The sequence below is a fragment of the Jatropha curcas genome, chromosome 8 (genome assembly GCF_041381405.1).
Source record: "Jatropha curcas cultivar XTBG-Jc1 chromosome 8, XTBG_Jcur_1.0, whole genome shotgun sequence".
In the NCBI taxonomy this organism is placed as follows: domain Eukaryota; kingdom Viridiplantae; phylum Streptophyta; class Magnoliopsida; order Malpighiales; family Euphorbiaceae; genus Jatropha; species Jatropha curcas.
This window is the reverse complement of record NC_143158.1, coordinates 24,528,851-24,547,982: the sequence shown is the minus strand read 5'-3', so window position 1 is coordinate 24,547,982 and position 19,132 is coordinate 24,528,851. Positions and strand designations below refer to the sequence as shown.

The following is a 19,132-nucleotide window of genomic DNA, read 5'->3' as shown; positions in this document are numbered from 1 at the left end:
AACAACTAATTGCTATTAATATTTTTATTTATTAAACTCGTTAATCTATTTTATGAAACTAAAATAATTATTTAAACTAAACTAAATACGTTCCTAATATAAATCTTGCGTTTTTGTTACTTTAATTAGGCAAACCGACAATGAGTAGTACGTCCTTTTGATTTTAGTTAAAAAATTTTAAATTTGATTGATGAAAAATAGTTATTTGTGTGCATCAAATTGAATTTTTATGGCTATATTATATATAAATTAAAATTTAATAATTATTAACATATTCTGGACATCAGAGTTAAAATTAGAAAATAACTTTATTCAGCGCCTTGTAAACTTAATTAACAAAAATATTTATCAATAATTTTTTTATATTAATCCTACCAAATAAGGGGGGATTGCTGTTTAATCTCAACCATTGGATCTTTAAACTCGGTATTGTGCTTATCATCGCCATTCATAATGAGAATCAATCTCAACCGTTAGAGGTAAGTAATAATCCGAAGCAAATAAAATAAACCCTAGCCGCTGCACGAAGACGAAACAGAAGCTAAAAGAAGGCTGTGCCTCTCCGTGCCACTGGTTGCGTGCTTCCTCACCGTCGACAGTTCATAATTTCCAATTCTTTGAAAGATATCTTAAACTTCTTCAAATTAAAAGGTTAGCTAGCGTGTTACTCTTTGTGTATACTTGCTTCTGTTTTCTATTTTCGTTTTTAAATTTCACTCGTTTCCTTTTCATATTCCCGTCATCACCGATTCATAGAAGGGAGGAGAACATCAAATCCGGAATCAGTTTTATAAATGAGTTTTGCTTTTTTTTATTTTTTTTATTTTTTTTTAAATTGAGGGTTTACTGTACTGAGAAATTGATTTGAAATTTAGAGCTAAAATAGAGGAAGCTAAACTTAATTGTGTAAATTCAAATTTGACTGTAGAAAATGATGATATTTGAATTTTGTTTTGTTTTTAAGGATAAACTCTGAACATCTATCACTGATTTTGTTGTTATTGTCATAAAATGTCTCTTTACAATTTAGGCTTTTCTTTGTTATTGATGAGTTTTGTATGCCCTTTTGTGAATGAGATTAATTTGTTGGGAGTAACTTATTTTTGCAGCTCTCTCTACCTACACAATAAAAAGTACGTCTTTTTAGTAGTGTTTTTTTCCATGTACAGATATTCATTCTTTTAATGTGCTCTGGTTTTGGTGGTTTTTATGTGTGTTTTTATATTGCTTTTCTGTTTTAGATGGTTTTTACAGTACATTTGTATGGAATACATTTCATATGCAAATGGATTCCAATGAGAAAAATTAATTTGTAAATGGATTTTCATGTTTGGATTTGTAGAATTTGTTTTAATAAAGATGTAGCCTTACTAGGTTACTTAGAATCCAATAGTTTCAGTATTTTGTTTGCTTGTTAAGTTTGGAGGTTGTAAATTCTATCAATGTTTTCAGCATTTGGTTCAAGCATCACTAGTTCCATAGAATTAAAAATGAAATGGATTTTCATCTGCACTAGCCATGAAATAACGTAAAATTATATTGAATTCATTTGTATAAAACAAGCTCTTAATTGTAATTGACCGATGTGGAATTTTCAACTTTTGTGCAGATGAATAGGGAGAGGCTTATGAAGATGGCTGGTGCAGTTCGCACTGGTGGGAAGGGTAGCATGAGAAGGTGCAAATTGTATTCCAATTTCAAGCTATATTTACTTTCATAGGAATTTATATCTAACTCGTTTTTTGGTATAAAGGAATTTCAAGTGTAGATTTCATTTACTTAATATGATTGTGGTGCAGTTGTCGAATTCCTTAAAATTTTGTTTCTATAAATCAAATGAACCTTTCATTTAATACTAAAATATGAATACATTAAATTTAATGGCTGTATTTTTTTTACAAAGGTAGAAGTTATACAATTTCTTTCCATAGTGCAACAACAAAAATGCATACTATAATGAGTGAATTCATAGAACGGATTTTTGGTTGTTCTTGGATTGTGTTAATGTTATATGTGATTAACTGTTACTGCATTTTTGTTGGATTCTGGATACAGTATTTGAAATTCTACCTTGCTATTTTTGACCTACATTAAATTTCTGCTATTACTTAGCTGCGAAATTTCTTCAAGTTTTTGCTCCTAACTACAGGAAGAAGAAGGCTGTCCACAAAACTACAACTACAGATGATAAAAGGCTTCAGAGCACTTTGAAGAGATTAGGAGTGAATGCTATTCCTGCAATCGAGGAAGTCAACATATTCAAGGATGACATAGTTATCCAGTTTCAAAATCCCAAAGGTGAAGCCTACTTCTGCATATGAATGATCGACATCTTTCACCATTAGCAGCTTAAGAAACTGATATTCTTTTGAATTTCTATTTCAGTTCAAGCATCCATTGCTGCTAATACATGGGTTGTTAGTGGAACTCCACAGACTAAGAGTATTGCTCTAGTACTTTTTATTGCCTCCAATCAATAAATAACTATTTCCTTTGTTTCTTAGATTAATATTCTTTTTTATCTCCAACAGAATTGCAGGATATTCTCCCTCAAGTCCTTGGCCATTTGGGTAAGCACATCCCAATTTTATGTTGTGTAGTGTTTCCTTGAATTTTGAATATATGCTTGAATGTTGACCATTTCTTTTTTTTTTTTTTTTTTTTTTTTGGAACTCTTGATTCATAGGTCCTGATAATTTGGATAACTTGAAGAAGTTAGCTGAGCAGATACAGAAGCAGGCACCAAATGCAGGCGATGCTGCAACAGCAGCACAAGAGGAAGATGATGATGATGTCCCGGAGCTTGTTGCTGGGGAGACATTTGAAGCTGCTGCCGAGGAGGGTAAGGCTGCTGCTTAGTGAGATACAGGGAGTTTGTGCTATTTTGGATATTTTTTACCTTTTAAAAAATTTCTTATGTGTTGTCGTCGTTATTTCACCTTACTGGTTTTTCCCCGGCCATTTGTTAGCACCATTTTGATGCCAATGTTTTAGAATTATATGGTTCCTCCTTTCTCAGTCAGTCCGTCCAGAATACATATAACATTACATTGGCTATCAGTGTCCACGCATGACATGGTTGGATCTAGCCATTAGTGTAGCTATGCCAATTAGTTTAGGAGGAATTTGGTGAAAAGTTTAAAAGGAATGGTGGCTGAAGTAGATTAAAAACTACATTGATCCTCGTAGTTACTAATTAACCGATGTCCTAAAATGAGATTAAAAGGATCTTGGTATTTTTGTTGGAGCTGCTGTTGCGAAAGAACCATCTTAAAATGTTAAATTTATGTCATTTAAAATTTATTTTAAAGGCCAAGTTCTTATGATTATATTTTATGCATACAAGCATAAGCATAAGAACATCTAAATGATATGCTTTTTTGTAAAAACCATTTACGATATTTTTAGTAGGATCTTGATATCTTAAAATTTTGTTATATTTTTTTATTCTGAACCTTGTGGTTTGCGATAATTGGACTCCATTTATAAATTTGTTACTATTGCATTACAATTTGCAGGTTTAAAATAAATTGTATTCTAAAATGGATATAGAAAAAAAAGGGACATTATTATTATTATTATTTTTTTTTTTTTTTTTTTGAAAAAAGAAGTATTGTTCATCAGAATGAAAATTATTAATAGCTTTTATATTATTTACGGATGTAGGTGAGTCCTTTCCAAACTTAAAATAAGCTATGCTATTTCTACTGAGGCGTAACTACTTTGTTATGGCATCTCCGCTAACTTGGATTGTTTTATTTAATTGTCATATCGTCATTAAGTTTTATAAAATTAATTATTTTGTCCTTGTATTTTGGTACATTAGGTATTTGGTTTCCGAAATTTGATTCTGACTCGTTAAGTGGTTTTTCTGTTTAATCTCGTTAAGTGGTCCTTCAGTTCCTTCTGTTTAATTTTATTGATTTTTATCGTTAGATGGTTTATGAAAGAATAAAATACCTTTTTGATAAGATAAAATTAAAGATAATATCCTTCTTCTACTCTTCCATCTCTCCGAATTTCCATTTTTGCAATCATCCAAACTCAAAAAAAAATATCAAATAGAAAGACTCCGTAAAAACTACTATCAGTAAATCAAATCCAATCCACCGTTATAACTCATCATTCAATTAAGTTTTAAGAATCCTAGCCACAATTCACCATCATAATCCAAAACGAAAAATAAGAAACAATTTAATACCACCTCTGTACAACACCATCAAGGACCAAAAAAAAAAAAAAAAAGGAAACAGACAATTATAAATACAAGAAGTAAAAAAATGAAACCTTTGACCAAGTGGCTAAGCATGCATAGGATGTGGAGTCAATTAACGGCACCGACCTCCATCAAGATCTGGATCTTCAATTAACAGTACTGATCTGGATCCTCAAATATATGGTCTATGTCAACCGGTTTATGGGTGAAGGGAGGAGTCATAAACACTCTGTAGGGCAATTTTCTTTGGCTTTAAATAGGAGTAAATGGGTCCTTGTTCATTGGCATTGTGAAAGAAAATGAGAAGGAAAATAAAAGGAAAGAAGAGAAAATGAAAGAAAAAGAGAAGGGATTCCTAGTTCTTGAAACAACAAAGAGAGAGACTAAAGTATCTAGAAGGTGGGTTTTAGACTTTGAGTATATTTGAACTGTGAAAAGAAAAAGTGTATACAAACTTCTTTTCGATAGATCTTTGTTTTTAATTTGACAACAACTTTTTTTTTTTTTTTTTTTTTTTTTTTTTGAAGTAATCTTAAGGGAAACTTACTATTATGTCCCTGTATAATGGTCAGATACACTATTTTTTGTAAAATACATTAAGACATTCCTAACTTATGGTCCCATTACACTACTAAGATTTTCCGTCCACTTTTTAGCTATTTAGCCGCAAGTCAATGATAAAAAACGAGGTCAGAGGTGTGAGAAGAGCTTTAAATGTCCATATTAGCCTTAATATGCACGTGACATGCACATGCTAAGGCTTATTAAAACCGGCCGTTTCTCTGCTTCATCTCCTTAGAGTTATTTCTTAAAAAATCTATGGCGATGTCTTCATCAAGTGCGAGTGACTGTGGGTCGGAGGGAAGGTTTCTAAATACTTTATGCAAGTGTGGTAAGAGGGCTGGGGTTAGAATTTCTGAAACGACGAAAAATTAGAATAGACTGTGCTATTATTGCCAAAAGTAATGATTGTGGAACATTTTCAAGGTGGTATAAGCCGGCAGACTCATTCGAAGCAAATTCTAGGGATACCACTCAGATAGAGGTGCTTTGAACGGACATTGATAAGAGAATTGTATAATATGAAAGAAGTTGTGGTTCATTTGAAGGAAGAAAATGTGAAGCTTGCAACCAAGTGAGGCTGTAGATGTGCATTATAGGATATTCGCTTGTGTTTGTTGCATGTGTTTTGTGATGCTTTTTCATATTGATTTTCATTTTGCTGGGAAAGAAGGCATAGATGCCTTATGTGTTTGTAAGTGTTTTGTTTACTTTTTGGTTGTAATCTCTCTATGCTATAGAAGACATACATTTTGCTGTAATGGATAGATTGTAATGGGTAGGTAAATGATGTAATGGGTTAGTGAAGCTGTAATTAAATTAGCAAATTTCTCCTATTTCAAATTTCTTTTTCCAATTAACCTGTGAATGTCCATGAATCTACTTTTAAATAACTGAATTGCATTATCCAACTAATCTAATAGAGGATTGACAACACAATTTGCATTTGCATTTACTTTGCAATGGTATCACAATATGCCTTTAACATGAAATGACCAACACAATAAAAAGTAACTTAATATCAAAATATTTCATAAATAGCTGGAAATTTAATGCCAATCTATTATATCAAACATCCTTGCAGGTAATATAGAGAAATAATGTCCTTTTACAGAACAACTATTATATTCATGATAAAAAGTGTTAGCTAAACAATATAACTATACATGATTCAAGCCAATAATCAAAAAGGGAAACAAAAAAAAAAGAAGTGTATGAACTTCTTTTCTATATGGCCTTCCTACTGAAAACAAAATCTCGTTTTTCATCAACTTGTGTATTAACTCCCAGTCCATTTTGTAAATGAAAAAAAAAGAGGGATTCCAACAAAAAACTCTTCTTCTATGAGCTCAAAATTTTTAGATTTCACATCTAAGAATTGCGGAAATATAATATGAGAATCCTCTGGTTGCTATGAACTTGATGCACCTGTTGTTCCCTCCCCCATCCTGGATCTCGTCCTTGGTTGTGAACTCTAGCCTATTTTATAAACAAAGAAATTTTAGTTGAAGCAAAGATCCAAGTTTCTAAAAAAATGCAGGTCTGATATGGAGTTACAGAAAGGTTTATCTGTGTTGGTAGAGCACTCTCACAAGTCCTTCTATTAAGTCCAAGCTGGTCACGCTTCTTATATCTAATTGTCCCAAATCTTCTACTATTTGTATATGGGGGAGCTTCTCCTTCTTGTCTAAATCTTCTTTCCCTTGGCCTGCTAACCCTTCTTTTTAAAGTTGATGATAATATTTTTTCAGATTCTATTTCTAGGTCATAGCTTGAGTGTGCTATGGGGTGAATTACTTTACTATAGGCCTTAATATAAGATTCAACTATGTAGTATGGATCACAGTAGTGTTCAATTAGCTTTCTTAGATATGCAATTGCAAGACATGTATGTTTGCATGGCAATCCAGAAATGGCCCACCAGTTGCAGCTACATGTCATCTTAGCAAGATCAACAGAAAAGGCATATGCACCCTTTTAACCTCAAATTCACTAGTACTACTTGGTAACGTTCTACACACCCTACTAGCTTCTATAAGCTTTTTTAGTGCATCTTCAGAGTGAGGTGTCAATTTCCCTTCCCATGTGCTTCCCTTTGCAAATCTCTTATGCAAACGAACCATGCATTTCTATTTAACCACATCAATTATCCTAATAATTGGCATGCTTCTAATTTTCCCAACTCATGCATTGAATGATTCATTCATATTATTTGTGCAATGTTCACTCTTGGCTTCATGAAAAAATGTATGTCTTGGCCATTGGGATAGTAGAATCTTAAGGAGCCAGTCATGTGGCTTACCTTGCTGTTTTTTCTTGATTGTTCTCATGTGTAGTTTGAATTCATGGTTGAATGTGGACTTCACAGCAAACCAAAAATCCTTCCTTAAACCAAGATTGAGAAATTCCTTCTTGAAGTTCATGAAAATGTGTTGTGCACAAAATCTATGGCGTGCATGTGGAAAATAGCTTATTATAGCATCAATTAATCCCTGAAAAGCTTGAAATTTAAGTAAAATAAAAATATTAGTTGTTTCCAACTCATAAGTGGCTGGACCATATAATTTAATACTAGAATGGCCTACAAAAAGAAAACGAAAAGGATAAAAAAAAAATGTTTTTACTTTTACTTTTTGCCTATCAGATATAAATGTCCAAGGCTTATCATCACTTCCTGGACCAATGCACTGGTGGAGGCAGTCCATAAAAAAAACCTCATGATGCACTATTCTCAGCCTCAACAATTGCAAAAGCAACTGGAAGTACTCCTATATTTTTATCTGGGGTTACAGCTAAGAGGAGAACCCCTCCATAAGGTCCCTTTAGATGGCAGCCATCAAGCCTAAGGAATGGCTTGCATCCTATTAAAAATTTTATTTTTGTTACATGAAAGCATACAAAGATCCTACCAAATATTGGCCCTCCTTCATCATTAATTGTGTTCTTTCGTTGGAACTTAACAAAAGTTCCTGGATTATATTTTTGTAGTGCCTCAATGTGTTTTCTGATGTGGTTATAGCTGTCACTTTGAGACCCCTCTGATTCATCTTTAGTTTTGCTTCTTGCTCTATACATCTACCGCTTTTGTAGTTCAATCCCTTATTTTTTTGCAAAGTGGTTTATAATCAGTTCATAGCTCATACTTGGATCTGCTTTCAATTCATCTTGTATCTTCTTCTTAATCCATCTTGTGTTAGCATTGGGGTTTTTATTCCCAATAGGCCTAACACATGAGTGGTCTTCTTGTAGTGTCCTTACCATAAATGTGTCTCCATCTTGCAACTTTGATGCATGAATTCTCCATGTGCAGCCCTTTGTAGTGCATTTAGCTGTTACCCTATTGGCGTCATTCTTTGTGTTAGTGATTATAAAACCACCCTTTACAGCATAGTCCCTCAACGCTTCCTAAACATAGTCATATCATCAAATACTTGACCCACCATAAACTGCATCTCACCATCTTCAAATGGCTTAAACACATTTGATTACATATCAGCAAAGGGATCCCTTCTTCTCCTTCTCCTTTTTCTCTTATGTTTTGTTGTAACAGAAGCAGAATCTTCTTTACTGCTTTCTTCTACTTTTTCTCTTTTTGGTTACTCCCTAAACTGCTCAAACCATCATCTTTATCTTCTATAATTTCATCATCAATTAATGTCTCCATTTTAACATCATCTCCATTTATTCCTGGTGTGTCATTATTGTTTCTTTTTGCTTCAATACCTGTCTCAAGTTCAAGTTCTATCCTATCTAGCAAATCATCATCATTGCTCTCTGATCCTATAAAGATGTACTCTACATTGCTGGAATAAGTGTCATTTTCCCCAAAATCTTTATTCAAAAGAGTTTCTGCAGGTGTTGCAGGAGTGGCCCTGAAGCTATATCTGGTATGCTGTTTACTCTCACCAATAACAAGTTGTTTTCCCTTAACTACTTCACTTCTTCTGGTTGATCCTATAAAGATATACTCTACATTACTGGAATCAGTGTCATTTTGCTTCAATACCTGTCTCAAGTTCAAGTTCTATCCTATCTAGCAAATCATCTTCATCGCTCTCTGATCTATAAAGATGTACTCTACATTGCTGGAATCAGTGTCATTTTCCCCAGAATCGTCATTCAAAGGAGTTCCTGCAGGTGTTGCAGGAGTGGCCCTGAAGCTATATCTGGTATGCTGTCTACTCTCACCAACAAGTTGTTTTCCCTTAACTACTTCACTTCTTCTGGTTGAAACCCCACCCTCTAGAGTAGTTACTTCTCTACCTCCACTATTTCCCCTTGAAAGACCAACTCCCCTGCCTCCCCTACTTCCCCTACCTCTAACAGTCCCACAGCCTCTACCTCTGCCTCCCCTACTAAAATTTGCCCTACCACTACCACTTCTCCTACCTCTTCCCCTTTGAGGTTGAGTCCTTCCATAACCCTCATAGCAATCCTCACCCATGACTTTGTCCCATATAATAGTCTATATGTATATTTCTTTTGAGTTGTACCATTCCCACCACTTTGATTTTGATGCATATTATCACCCTCATTCCCATTTGCATTCCCTTTCCCACTTGCATTCCTTGCTCGATGCCCTTCTGGGAATATAAATGCAAGTGGCTGAACAACATCTCCTATTTTCAATTCAATCTCAGTAGAATCCTTGTACATTTTCAAACATTAAAAGCACATTTGAGTCCCTATCAATCTTCATGTTGTCCCCACAAATCACTTCAACAAAACTCCCCTCTATTTTAAACAACTCAAACACACAATTTATCAAATCCAAATACGAAAATTTATCTGGATTTACATTCCCTATTGTCTCCTCCCTTAATATGTACATAATAAATGGTAGTAATCTGAAAGCACCATTTTGCAATTTATGAATTATTTGCCAAAACTCAGCAATCCATTTCACTTATATACACAACGAAACATATTTCATAATCTCAAACCCTAGATGATCACTCTAAACATTAAAACACAACTAGCGACTTCTAATGCAAACTATTACGAGTCGAAATCATCACTCAAACCAAGTGAAATTTCAAATTTTTTTTAAAAAATATCAGTTCACAATCGAAGACATAGAAAAAATATCTCTTTTAGTTCCTTCAGTCGACTGAATAACTTTGCTCTTCTTCAACAGAAAAGCAGCAATCGATGGGAGGCAAACATCAAGAAATTAGCTCTGGTTTATTGCTCTATTCAAGTTTGAAAGTTAAAAAAAAAAAAAAATGAGATCTTGAGTTTTTGCGAGGAACAAAAGCATTTTGTCTGATTGCAACCCTTTGATTGCTTAATATTAGGGCCTGATCATCTTTTTACATGCATTTAACAGCTAAACAGCTAAAAGGTGGACGGAAGCTCTTAGTAGTGTACCGAGACCATAAATTAGGGATGTCTTAATATATTTTACAAAAAGCAAGTTCTTAGTAATGTATTTGACCATTATATAGGAATTTAATAGTAATTTTCTCTAATCTCAAGCCTCCAACCTTCGATTCACTGGAAAGTAGGACCAATCATTTGAGCTAACTTATGGTGGTGGGAGGAGGAAGACAACAATGGAGAAGTTGGGTTAGAGAAAAGAAGCTTAAGGGTATTATTTGTCATTTTAAAATAGCTTTCTCCTCTCTCTTATTTTTTTGCTCCCTTTAACAGAAAACACGTATGATTTCAGACAGAAGCACCACTCGACGAGATAAAATCAAATCTCGAGGACTAAATACCTAATATATAAAAATATGAGAATGAAATAATTAATTTTGTAAAATCACAAGATGAAATAATTATTTTTCTTTTTTTTTTAAGAAAATTTCTCCAATACTAATGTCTATTTGGTATGTCAAGTTGAGGTACAAAAAAAAAAAAAAAAAAAAAAGACATTGTTTAGCATACTTCCACCATTGAAGAAAAAAGAGGATGGAAGATGATTCAAAATTAATGCATTAGAGAGAGACAAATAAAATTCAATATCCATAATAGACATTCAATCTCATCTATTTATACTTTCAATTTCATATGACACATCAACCATAATCCATATTAGCATTGGAGATACTCTTAACTTAACGGCAAATCTAGACTAGAGACAATCATTTGCGATGGTTACACAACCTTCTGCAATCCATTCCTCTACCATCAGGTCCCATTCTGTTGCTTCCAAAGCACCAGTACTAACATTATTCTAATTCTGGTTCTTAATCCATGAAAGAACCGCCCTCAGGCCAATTCCTTCAGCTGCTCTTGGTGAAAGAACCCTATCAAATAAACCAGTTGGAGCAAAAACGAACTTCCCTCTACAATATAGAAAAATGGCCAAAATCGGTGAAATCTTTATCCTTAAAAACTGCAACATCAATATTACCGCGTCATAGATAGGATATTGCACACCCACCTGAACACCTTTGCTTGGCAATCGCACCCGAGAATGAAGAATATCATGATAATATTTGATTATTATTTGGTCTTTTACATTTAATACAACTTACGATTTAGTCCTTATGTTTATTATTGAATTATTATTTAATTCCTCAATTTTTTGATGGAAGACTAAAAATTTTAATAGAGATAAACTTCAGGGACTAATATATTTATTAGACAAGAGAGATAAAATTATAATTGTGATCAAACTTTTGTAAGGATTTGAGAAAACCAAGGATTTGACCCTAAACTACAAGTCGTTCAGATTTTTCCACATATATTGAAGAAACAATTAATTATTTTAAATTATCACAAAATCAAGAATAAATTACATTTAATGTAAATAAATCATTTAAAATATACACATTGGTCCCCTAATTATACTTTTTTCCCCCTACTACTTTGGCCCCCTCGTATGTAATGTCTACTTCCACACATAAATATTTGATCGTTGAACTACTAATTTACTTTGCAATATATTATATGAAAACTCTTTGTTCTTAATTCAAAAATCTCTTAGGTCACAGAAATAATTGCAAGATCCATCTTCTTGTTTTTTTTTTTTTTTTAATTTTTGCTTAATTTTATATTCTATTACACCCATGATAGGATTCTAAATTCCTTTGACAAATACCATCGTTTAAGGAATTGTAAATTCTGAAATATACCGTTGCTTGTCTTATAGCATTATACGAGGATGTTTTATCCAAATCCAGGTTCTATCTTTCAAAACAAAACAGTCAACCACGATATTTGGAACTGTTAATTAGTAATTTTTAAACCAAAAATTAGAAGAATTTTTTAGCCAATAAATACTAAAAGTCTACAGTATATATTATTTTATGGCCTATTATTGGATTTAAAAAAAACAAAATTTCATCTAGACAAGTCATATTTACGTCTCTGTTTATTTCTAGAAAATAATTTTCTGAATTATTTTTTTTATAAATTTTCCTAATATTTGGGTCTTAAAAAAATTAGTCTTAACAAAAAAATATGCTTTTTGTCAAAAAAAAAAAATATATTTTGGAGAAAAATAATTTAAAACAAGAAGGTTGTGTTCGGCAACAACTTTTTAAGTATTTTTTAGTGTTTTGATTAAATGTTATTTTTTAAAGTGTTCCGTAACGTAGCGTTTGAACTAGCTTTTAACTCATGTAATGTTTAACTAAAAGCATTTCATAAAAAGCTATTAAAATAGCTACTAAAATAGCTATCAAAATAGTTAATTTTGCTGAATAGACTCAAGACATTTTCTAAATATTGACATTTAGATAATAAAAGTGATAAATATATATATAAATTAATACTAATTATTGTTAGTACGAAGTTTTACAAATAAGGTTTAACTTTTCCTTGAACATGGTTGCAATATATAATTTACTCAAAAGTCAAATTTTATATAATTATCGCTCTAACTTGCATCAAATAAATAAAACAGCCAAATTTTTTTAAAAAAAAAAGTAAAATAATAAATTTTAATATTTTAATTAGTACAAGTGCTACAAAATTACTATTTTATTAAAAGTAATAATAAAAAACATTAATATTTTTTATTTAGTTAAGAGTTGGGCCATTTTGGTGATTTGGTGTAAATTTGAGGTAATAACTGTATAAAGATATAATCTTTAGATAACATTGTACGCTACAACGAAATTTAGGGGCAAATTGAAAATAAGTTAGTTTCTCGTTTATGTTATCCAATGGACCAAAGGTTGACATTTTAAAGTTCACGTGAGGACGCACACATAAAAACATTTTCTGGCACCTTAATTCTCATTAGACTTTAGAAGCTAACGTAAATTTCCACAGGTAGTAACTCAAATCTCATAAAAAAGAAGACGAAAAACGCAAGTTTTTATAGCATAAATTGCTCTATAAATAGAGGCCACTTTTTGGCAAATTGAAACTCACAACCAAAACAGCAATACAAAGAGATCTATCAGAGAAAATGGCAATGATGGTGGAGAAAATCTCTTCTGAAACCATTAAGCCATCCTCTCCAACTCCTAATGATCTTAGAAACTTCAAAATCTGCCTCTTAGATGAATTGGCACCTCCCTCTTATGTCCCAATTCTTCTTCTCTATTCTCCTTCTGCTGATTTCAACAATGGGGTCGCAGATTATTTTGATGCTATATCAGAGAAGTTGAAGAAATCATTATCTGAAACTCTCACTCGCTTTTACCCTTTGTGTGGAAAACTGGAAGGAAATCTTTCTGTCGAATGTAACGATGATGGAGCTCTCTTTGTTAAGGCTAAAGTGAATATTGCAGTATCTGAAATTGTAAAAAACCTAGAAACTGATTTGCTGTATCAGCTTTTTCCATTTAATCCTTACAAAGTGAGGCCGGACGGAGCTAGGGAAAATGGAGAAGCAATGATCACAGGTGTTCAGGTTAATCTTTTTGAGTGTGGAGGTGTAGGAATTGGTGTTTGTGTTTCACATAAGATTGTAGATGGTGCTGCAATGGCTGCTTTCCTTAATGCTTGGGCTGCTACTGCTACTGGCATTGATAATACAATTTCGCCTCGTTTGGATGCTCATAAGCTCTTCCCACCTAAAGGCATAGATATAATCAAACAAAGTGATATGATTAGAAATGAAAAAGTTATAACTAAAAGATTTGAATTCGATGCGAAAAGTTTAGCAAATTTGAAAGAAAAGATTAAAAATGGTAATTCTACCCGAGTAGAAGCTGTTACTGCACTCATCTGGAAATCTGCAATGAAAGCTGTTAGACTAAACTCAGGAAAAGATAAGCTTCCATCATCCATTGCTACTCATTTAATCAACATTCGAGATCGGATGGATCCACCATTACCTGGTTATTCATTAGGTAATTTATGGCGATTATCGCTCGCCCCATGTGTTGATGAAAAGAAAGATGTGGAGTTACAAGAGTTAGTAAGTCTCCTTCGAAAATCCATTCGACGGGTTGATAATGATTATGTGAATGAACTTCAAGGAGATGGTGGGTTGTTAAAGGCTCTAGAACCTTTGAAAGAACTAAGACAGCTAGCTTTAGGTGGAGAAGGAGTGGAGGTTTATACTTTTAGTAGCTGGGCAAGGTTTCCTCTTTATGAGATTGATTTTGGATGGGGGAAGCCAAGAAGAGTTTGTACAATAACTGTGCCTGTCAGGAACTGTGTTATTTTGATGGGAACAAGATCTGGTGATGGAATAGAGGCATGGGTGACCTTGACTGAAAAAGACATGGCCAAATTTGAAAGCAGTGAAGAGCTACTTCAATTTGTTTCAGGGAGTGCTTGATCGTCCTTTGGTATAAGCTAGCAAATGTTTGCCTTTGGCTATTGATTTTCTATCATTTGCTCTTTTTTTTTTTTTTTTTTGGGTGGGATTCACTTATTCATAATCTCTTTGTTTCTCATTTCATAGTACCTATATGTTTTCTTCATAATCTCTTTGTTTCTGGTTTCATGGTACCTATATGTTTTCTTCATATTTCACATCATCGTAAAACGAAATTCAAAATTCAAAATTCAGACGACACTGTTTGTTAACCGGAAAAAAAGGCTCCTCATTCCTGGTTTTTCCAGAGTTGTATCCTCCAAAATCTCAAAAGCAAAGCTGACAGCTGCTCTCTCTCAATAACATAATAGCTTTTATAATAGCTTTTAAGAATTTACATTTAGCTTTTCAGCTATAATCATATTTAATTAAACAACTAATGTCTGTCATTTTAAATTAAACAGCTAATTAAATAATTTTTTTACTGAGCATTTCTAATTTAAACTGTTGTATAAATAGCTAAAAGTCAGTAACTACTAAAACAATTAATATTAGCGAATAGACCCAAAATTGTCCCGTCTTGAAAATGCTAATTCTAATGGGTTTTTTCATGAAAAGAGGCAAAGGCCTTTGTCAACTGAAAAACCATAAAACCAAAGCTTTATATGTGCAAGTGCCAAAAGAAAAGGAAAAATTGCTTATGCCAAAAGAAAAAGAAAAATTGCTTATGAAGCATAGCAAAGAACCTGTCAATGTAAAACATTTGAAATATTAGGGTTAAGATAACTGCTGTATCCGGAAAAAAGATAATTAAAATGAATTTCTTTTTTAATAATATAGCAAATGATAAATTAGAGAACAAAGAACATAAGAAGAGAATATCACAATCATTCTGATCTTGCTCGTTCTAATTAACAGCCATTCCAAAAAGTGATGGCATGAATTGTAGAAGGCAGTAGGCACCATTTCTTGGACAAGAAAATAAGCATGTGTTTAGGGCTAAAATTCCTTATACAGACCATATCTAAACAAAGTTGCTATCGTATAGACAGTGAAGCTTACCTGAAGAAAATTAGAAAGAAATTCACACTTTTGTTCTCTTGTTCAGAAATGTGTACCTAATGCTCGCCAAGAACTGAACATCAAGGTTTTGATACTTCACAAAGTCAAGAATCGTCATAGTGATTCCAAATTACTGTGAACTCGGGAAGCAAGTCTTTTAACTGATCGATCATCAAAAGAGCCATCGATATCCTTAATTTTTGAAACAAACTCCATAGCTTCATTATATTTTTTTGCTTTACAATAACCATCCACCACAATCTTGTAGGTTAGTTCATTTGGTCTGCATTTGTGCTCAATCATGTAGCTAATGACGTCATTTATTTCTGAAAACAATCCCTGCGCTGCATAGCCAGTGATAAAAGTATTGTACGTAAAAATGCATGGTCCAATTCCAATAGATGTCATCTCGGATAGAATTCTTATAGCCTCCTGCATGAGTCCTCGTCTACAAAAACCTTTGATGACAGTGTTATATGAAACGAGGTCCGGTTTCCCCCCAGACACTAGTAGCATCCTCAGCACCTCTTCTGCTTTCCAGCAGTCTCCCCCTCTTGCATACATGTCCATCAAGCTATTGTATGTGACGACATCTGGCTGCAACCCATTCTCAAGAATCAAATTCAAAATTTCATGAGCTCGGTCATACATATTGTTCTTGGCAAAAATTGAAACCATTGTATTAAATAGAACTAAATCAGGTTTGTATCCGTGTTTTTGCAATGCCTGAAATGCCCTTTCCGCACCCTTTAGTGATCTACACTTGAAGTTTGCAAGAACAAGGGTTCTCAAAAGCATCCAGCTCGGAAAGATATGGCCATCATAAATATCTTTCTCGATCCTTTCTATACCTTTCACATTCCCTCCCTTTGCATAAGAATGAAGCATCAGTGAGTATGAGGTCTCACTGGGTTTAAAGCCCTTATTCCTCATGTCTTGGATGACTGATTCTGCTGCTTTCCAATCCCCTCGTCGAGCTAGAGCATTCAGAAGAGCATTATACGTGGTAACACATGGAGTAAACCCTGCTTTTATCATCTCGTCATACACTTTTGCAGCATCAATATCTGAACCACATCGCCCATATGCACTAATCAAAGTGTTAAATGTGTCTCTACCAGGCTCAAACCCACAACTTTTCATTTCCTGAAAAATCCGATTCACATATTTGTGCATACCCTCATCACCACACATGGCAAGCATTGTGTTCCACGTAATACGGTTAGGAGAACATCCATTTAATTTCATATCAGACAGTATCTTCATCATCTCCTTTGATCGAGACTTCTTGCCTAGCATTCCGAGGACAGTATTATAAGTACAGACATTAGGAACACAGCCCAACTCTTTCATCTGATCAAACAACCATAAAGCCTTGTCCACCTCTCCTGCTCTTCCATAAGCATTTATTAAAGTAGTGTACGTAATAGCATTGGGCATGATTCCCTTACAAGCCATTGCATCTATAACAGCAGCTCCTTCCTCATAGAACCCTGCCCTCACGTAAGCTGCGACAATCTCGTTATAAGTTACAGCATCAGGTGGACAACCATTATCCTCCATTTCTTTCAAAATGCTCAACACCTCCGAGTAATCCCCTGCTTTCCCAAAAACTTGCAGTAAAGCATTGTAAGTAACAGTCCCAGGTACATAGCCATGAGACTTCAATCCAGCAAAGAAGCCTTTGGCTTCATTTAGCAAACCCTCTCTTCCACATGCAGATATAACAGTACTGCAAGTAAATTCATCAAACTCAAGCCCTTTATTTCTCATCTCATCTAATAGGCCTAAAATCCTGTCCCAAGACTGACCCATTTTCCCATAAACATCCAGCATGACATTGTAAGTTACCAAAGTTGGCGCCACGCCTGACTCGATCATTCTCTCAAATATTTCAATCGCTCTCTTATATTTCCCAGTACGAGAATAAGCATGAAGAATAGTTGTGTAGGCTCGAACATCGAGCAAGTACTCATTAAGGGGAATTTTATCAAACAGCTTAGATGCAATAGAATGCTGTGACTCTCTACCAAGAATCCTGGCCATTAGATCAATAGCTTGGCACCCTAATTTGTCATTTTTAGTTCCTAAATTCAAAATTGTCCATTCAAACAAAGAAAGAGCTCTTTCCCAATTGCCAGAATAATCTAATGCTTTTAACAGGCTAATCAAATCAGCTTGAAGCAGCTCATATTTGCAGGAATCAAAGAAAGAACTTAAACTATGTAAAGGCTGTTCGATAATTGAATCAAGCATCAGCTTACCATTCCTTGACAAATATTCAAGAGACACACTATATGATACATCCTCTTCTTTGTCGACATCAAAGTCACTGACTGAAATGGGTTTTCTTTTATAAGCTTGTTGGGGCTGTTTCTGATTCGAATCATCAGAAATTTGAAGAGAAGATAATTTTGGGTTGTTCAGTTTATGGGTAGTGCGGTTGGGTGAGTAAGAGAGATGGTGGAGGTGTTGAAGAAGCGAGTCGAAATGTAACGACAGACGGGAGGAAGACGGCGGAGGAGGCGGTGGCAGTTTGGCTGAGCTGAATTTGAGAGGTGGGTTTGGTTGTGGTGGTCTGTTTGTTGGGATAGGATAAACTGGTTTGTTAGGGAAGAGGGTGCCTTCCATTGCATGACAAATTGAGAAATGTTGTTTTGGGTTATTGAAATTAAAACAATGAAGCGGAAGAGAGAGCTTAGTCTTAGATAAGGGCTGTAGAGAGAAAAATAGGCGGGTAAGGCAAAGATGACTGGCCTCTGTTGAAGATGGAACTTTGGGCCGAGGATTGGGCCTTCCAACCCATACGGCTATACAGAGATTAGTTATTGTTAGCGAGACTTTAGTTGCAATTGGCTGGGGGGCTGTTGTTAAGCTTTAGCTAATGGCAGATAAGTGTTGGATGATTAACGTTGATAATTTAATAAAATTTTGGCAGCGGTTATTATTGAGACGTAAAATAGTCATTAAATGGTATAATTATTTTTATAAATTATCATGTGTTATATATATATTAGGTAAAAATATTATTTCTAGTTTTATATATTATATAAACAAAAAATAGTAATTAAATTTTTATAATAATATTTGATATTTTTTTATTATTTTTAAATGCACATATAAGATATGAATGTGACATATTTTTATGTAAATCATGGCAATTTTCACAAAAATACTAACATATTTTTTAAAATAATTATAAATAAAATGAACGCATGGAAAATTAATTTAAAATATAATTATGCACTACAAAAAAACTATTAGCGACTGTTTACAATCCTGTCGCTAGTTAGAAACTAACCAACAACACAGAGAAACAATGTATGACCTTCAAATATGCAGTGTTATTAGCGAACAATCTGAGATAGACAACAACAAAATTCAGCGACCACTATCTGTCCCTGAATATGGTGCCAAATTATAGCATTAAATTCAGAGACAAAACAATAACGGATTACGGACCGAAATTGCTACCGCTTGGCAACTTGATTCATAACTGGTCATTAATTGTTGGTGCCCAAAAAATGGCATGAATTTGGCAACAGATTAGCAGCATGATTAATTTTGTAGCTGCTGAATGGATGGCCCATGTTTGAAGATGGCAACAGATTTAGTGACTGGTAGTT

At 33.8% G+C, this 19,132-nt stretch overlaps 3 protein-coding genes across 3 annotated transcripts; 2 read left to right on the top strand and 1 right to left on the bottom strand.

Moving 5' to 3' along the window:
* The first annotated feature begins 510 nt into the window (after nt 1–510).
* LOC105636455 (nascent polypeptide-associated complex subunit beta) lies at nt 511–3,022 on the top strand. The gene is made up of 6 exons (XM_012219733.4): nt 511–651; nt 1,610–1,677; nt 2,150–2,298; nt 2,386–2,442; nt 2,532–2,570; nt 2,687–3,022. Exons 2-6 carry the CDS (start codon nt 1,610–1,612, stop codon nt 2,857–2,859), a joined length of 486 nt encoding a protein of 161 aa, XP_012075123.1. The 5' UTR covers nt 511–651; the 3' UTR covers nt 2,860–3,022.
* A 9,931-nt stretch (nt 3,023–12,953) lies between these two features.
* Nucleotides 12,954–14,546, top strand: LOC105636456 (stemmadenine O-acetyltransferase). The gene has a single exon (XM_012219734.4). It carries the CDS (start codon nt 13,143–13,145, stop codon nt 14,463–14,465), a length of 1,323 nt encoding a protein of 440 aa, XP_012075124.1. The 5' UTR covers nt 12,954–13,142; the 3' UTR covers nt 14,466–14,546.
* A 705-nt stretch (nt 14,547–15,251) lies between these two features.
* LOC105636457 (Tetratricopeptide repeat (TPR)-like superfamily protein) lies at nt 15,252–18,229 on the bottom strand. The gene has a single exon (XM_012219735.4). The coding sequence runs from the start codon at nt 18,135–18,137 to the stop codon at nt 15,621–15,623; it is 2,517 nt and encodes an 838-aa protein (XP_012075125.1). The 5' UTR covers nt 18,138–18,229; the 3' UTR covers nt 15,252–15,620.
* Between the last annotated feature and the right edge of the window lie 903 nt (nt 18,230–19,132).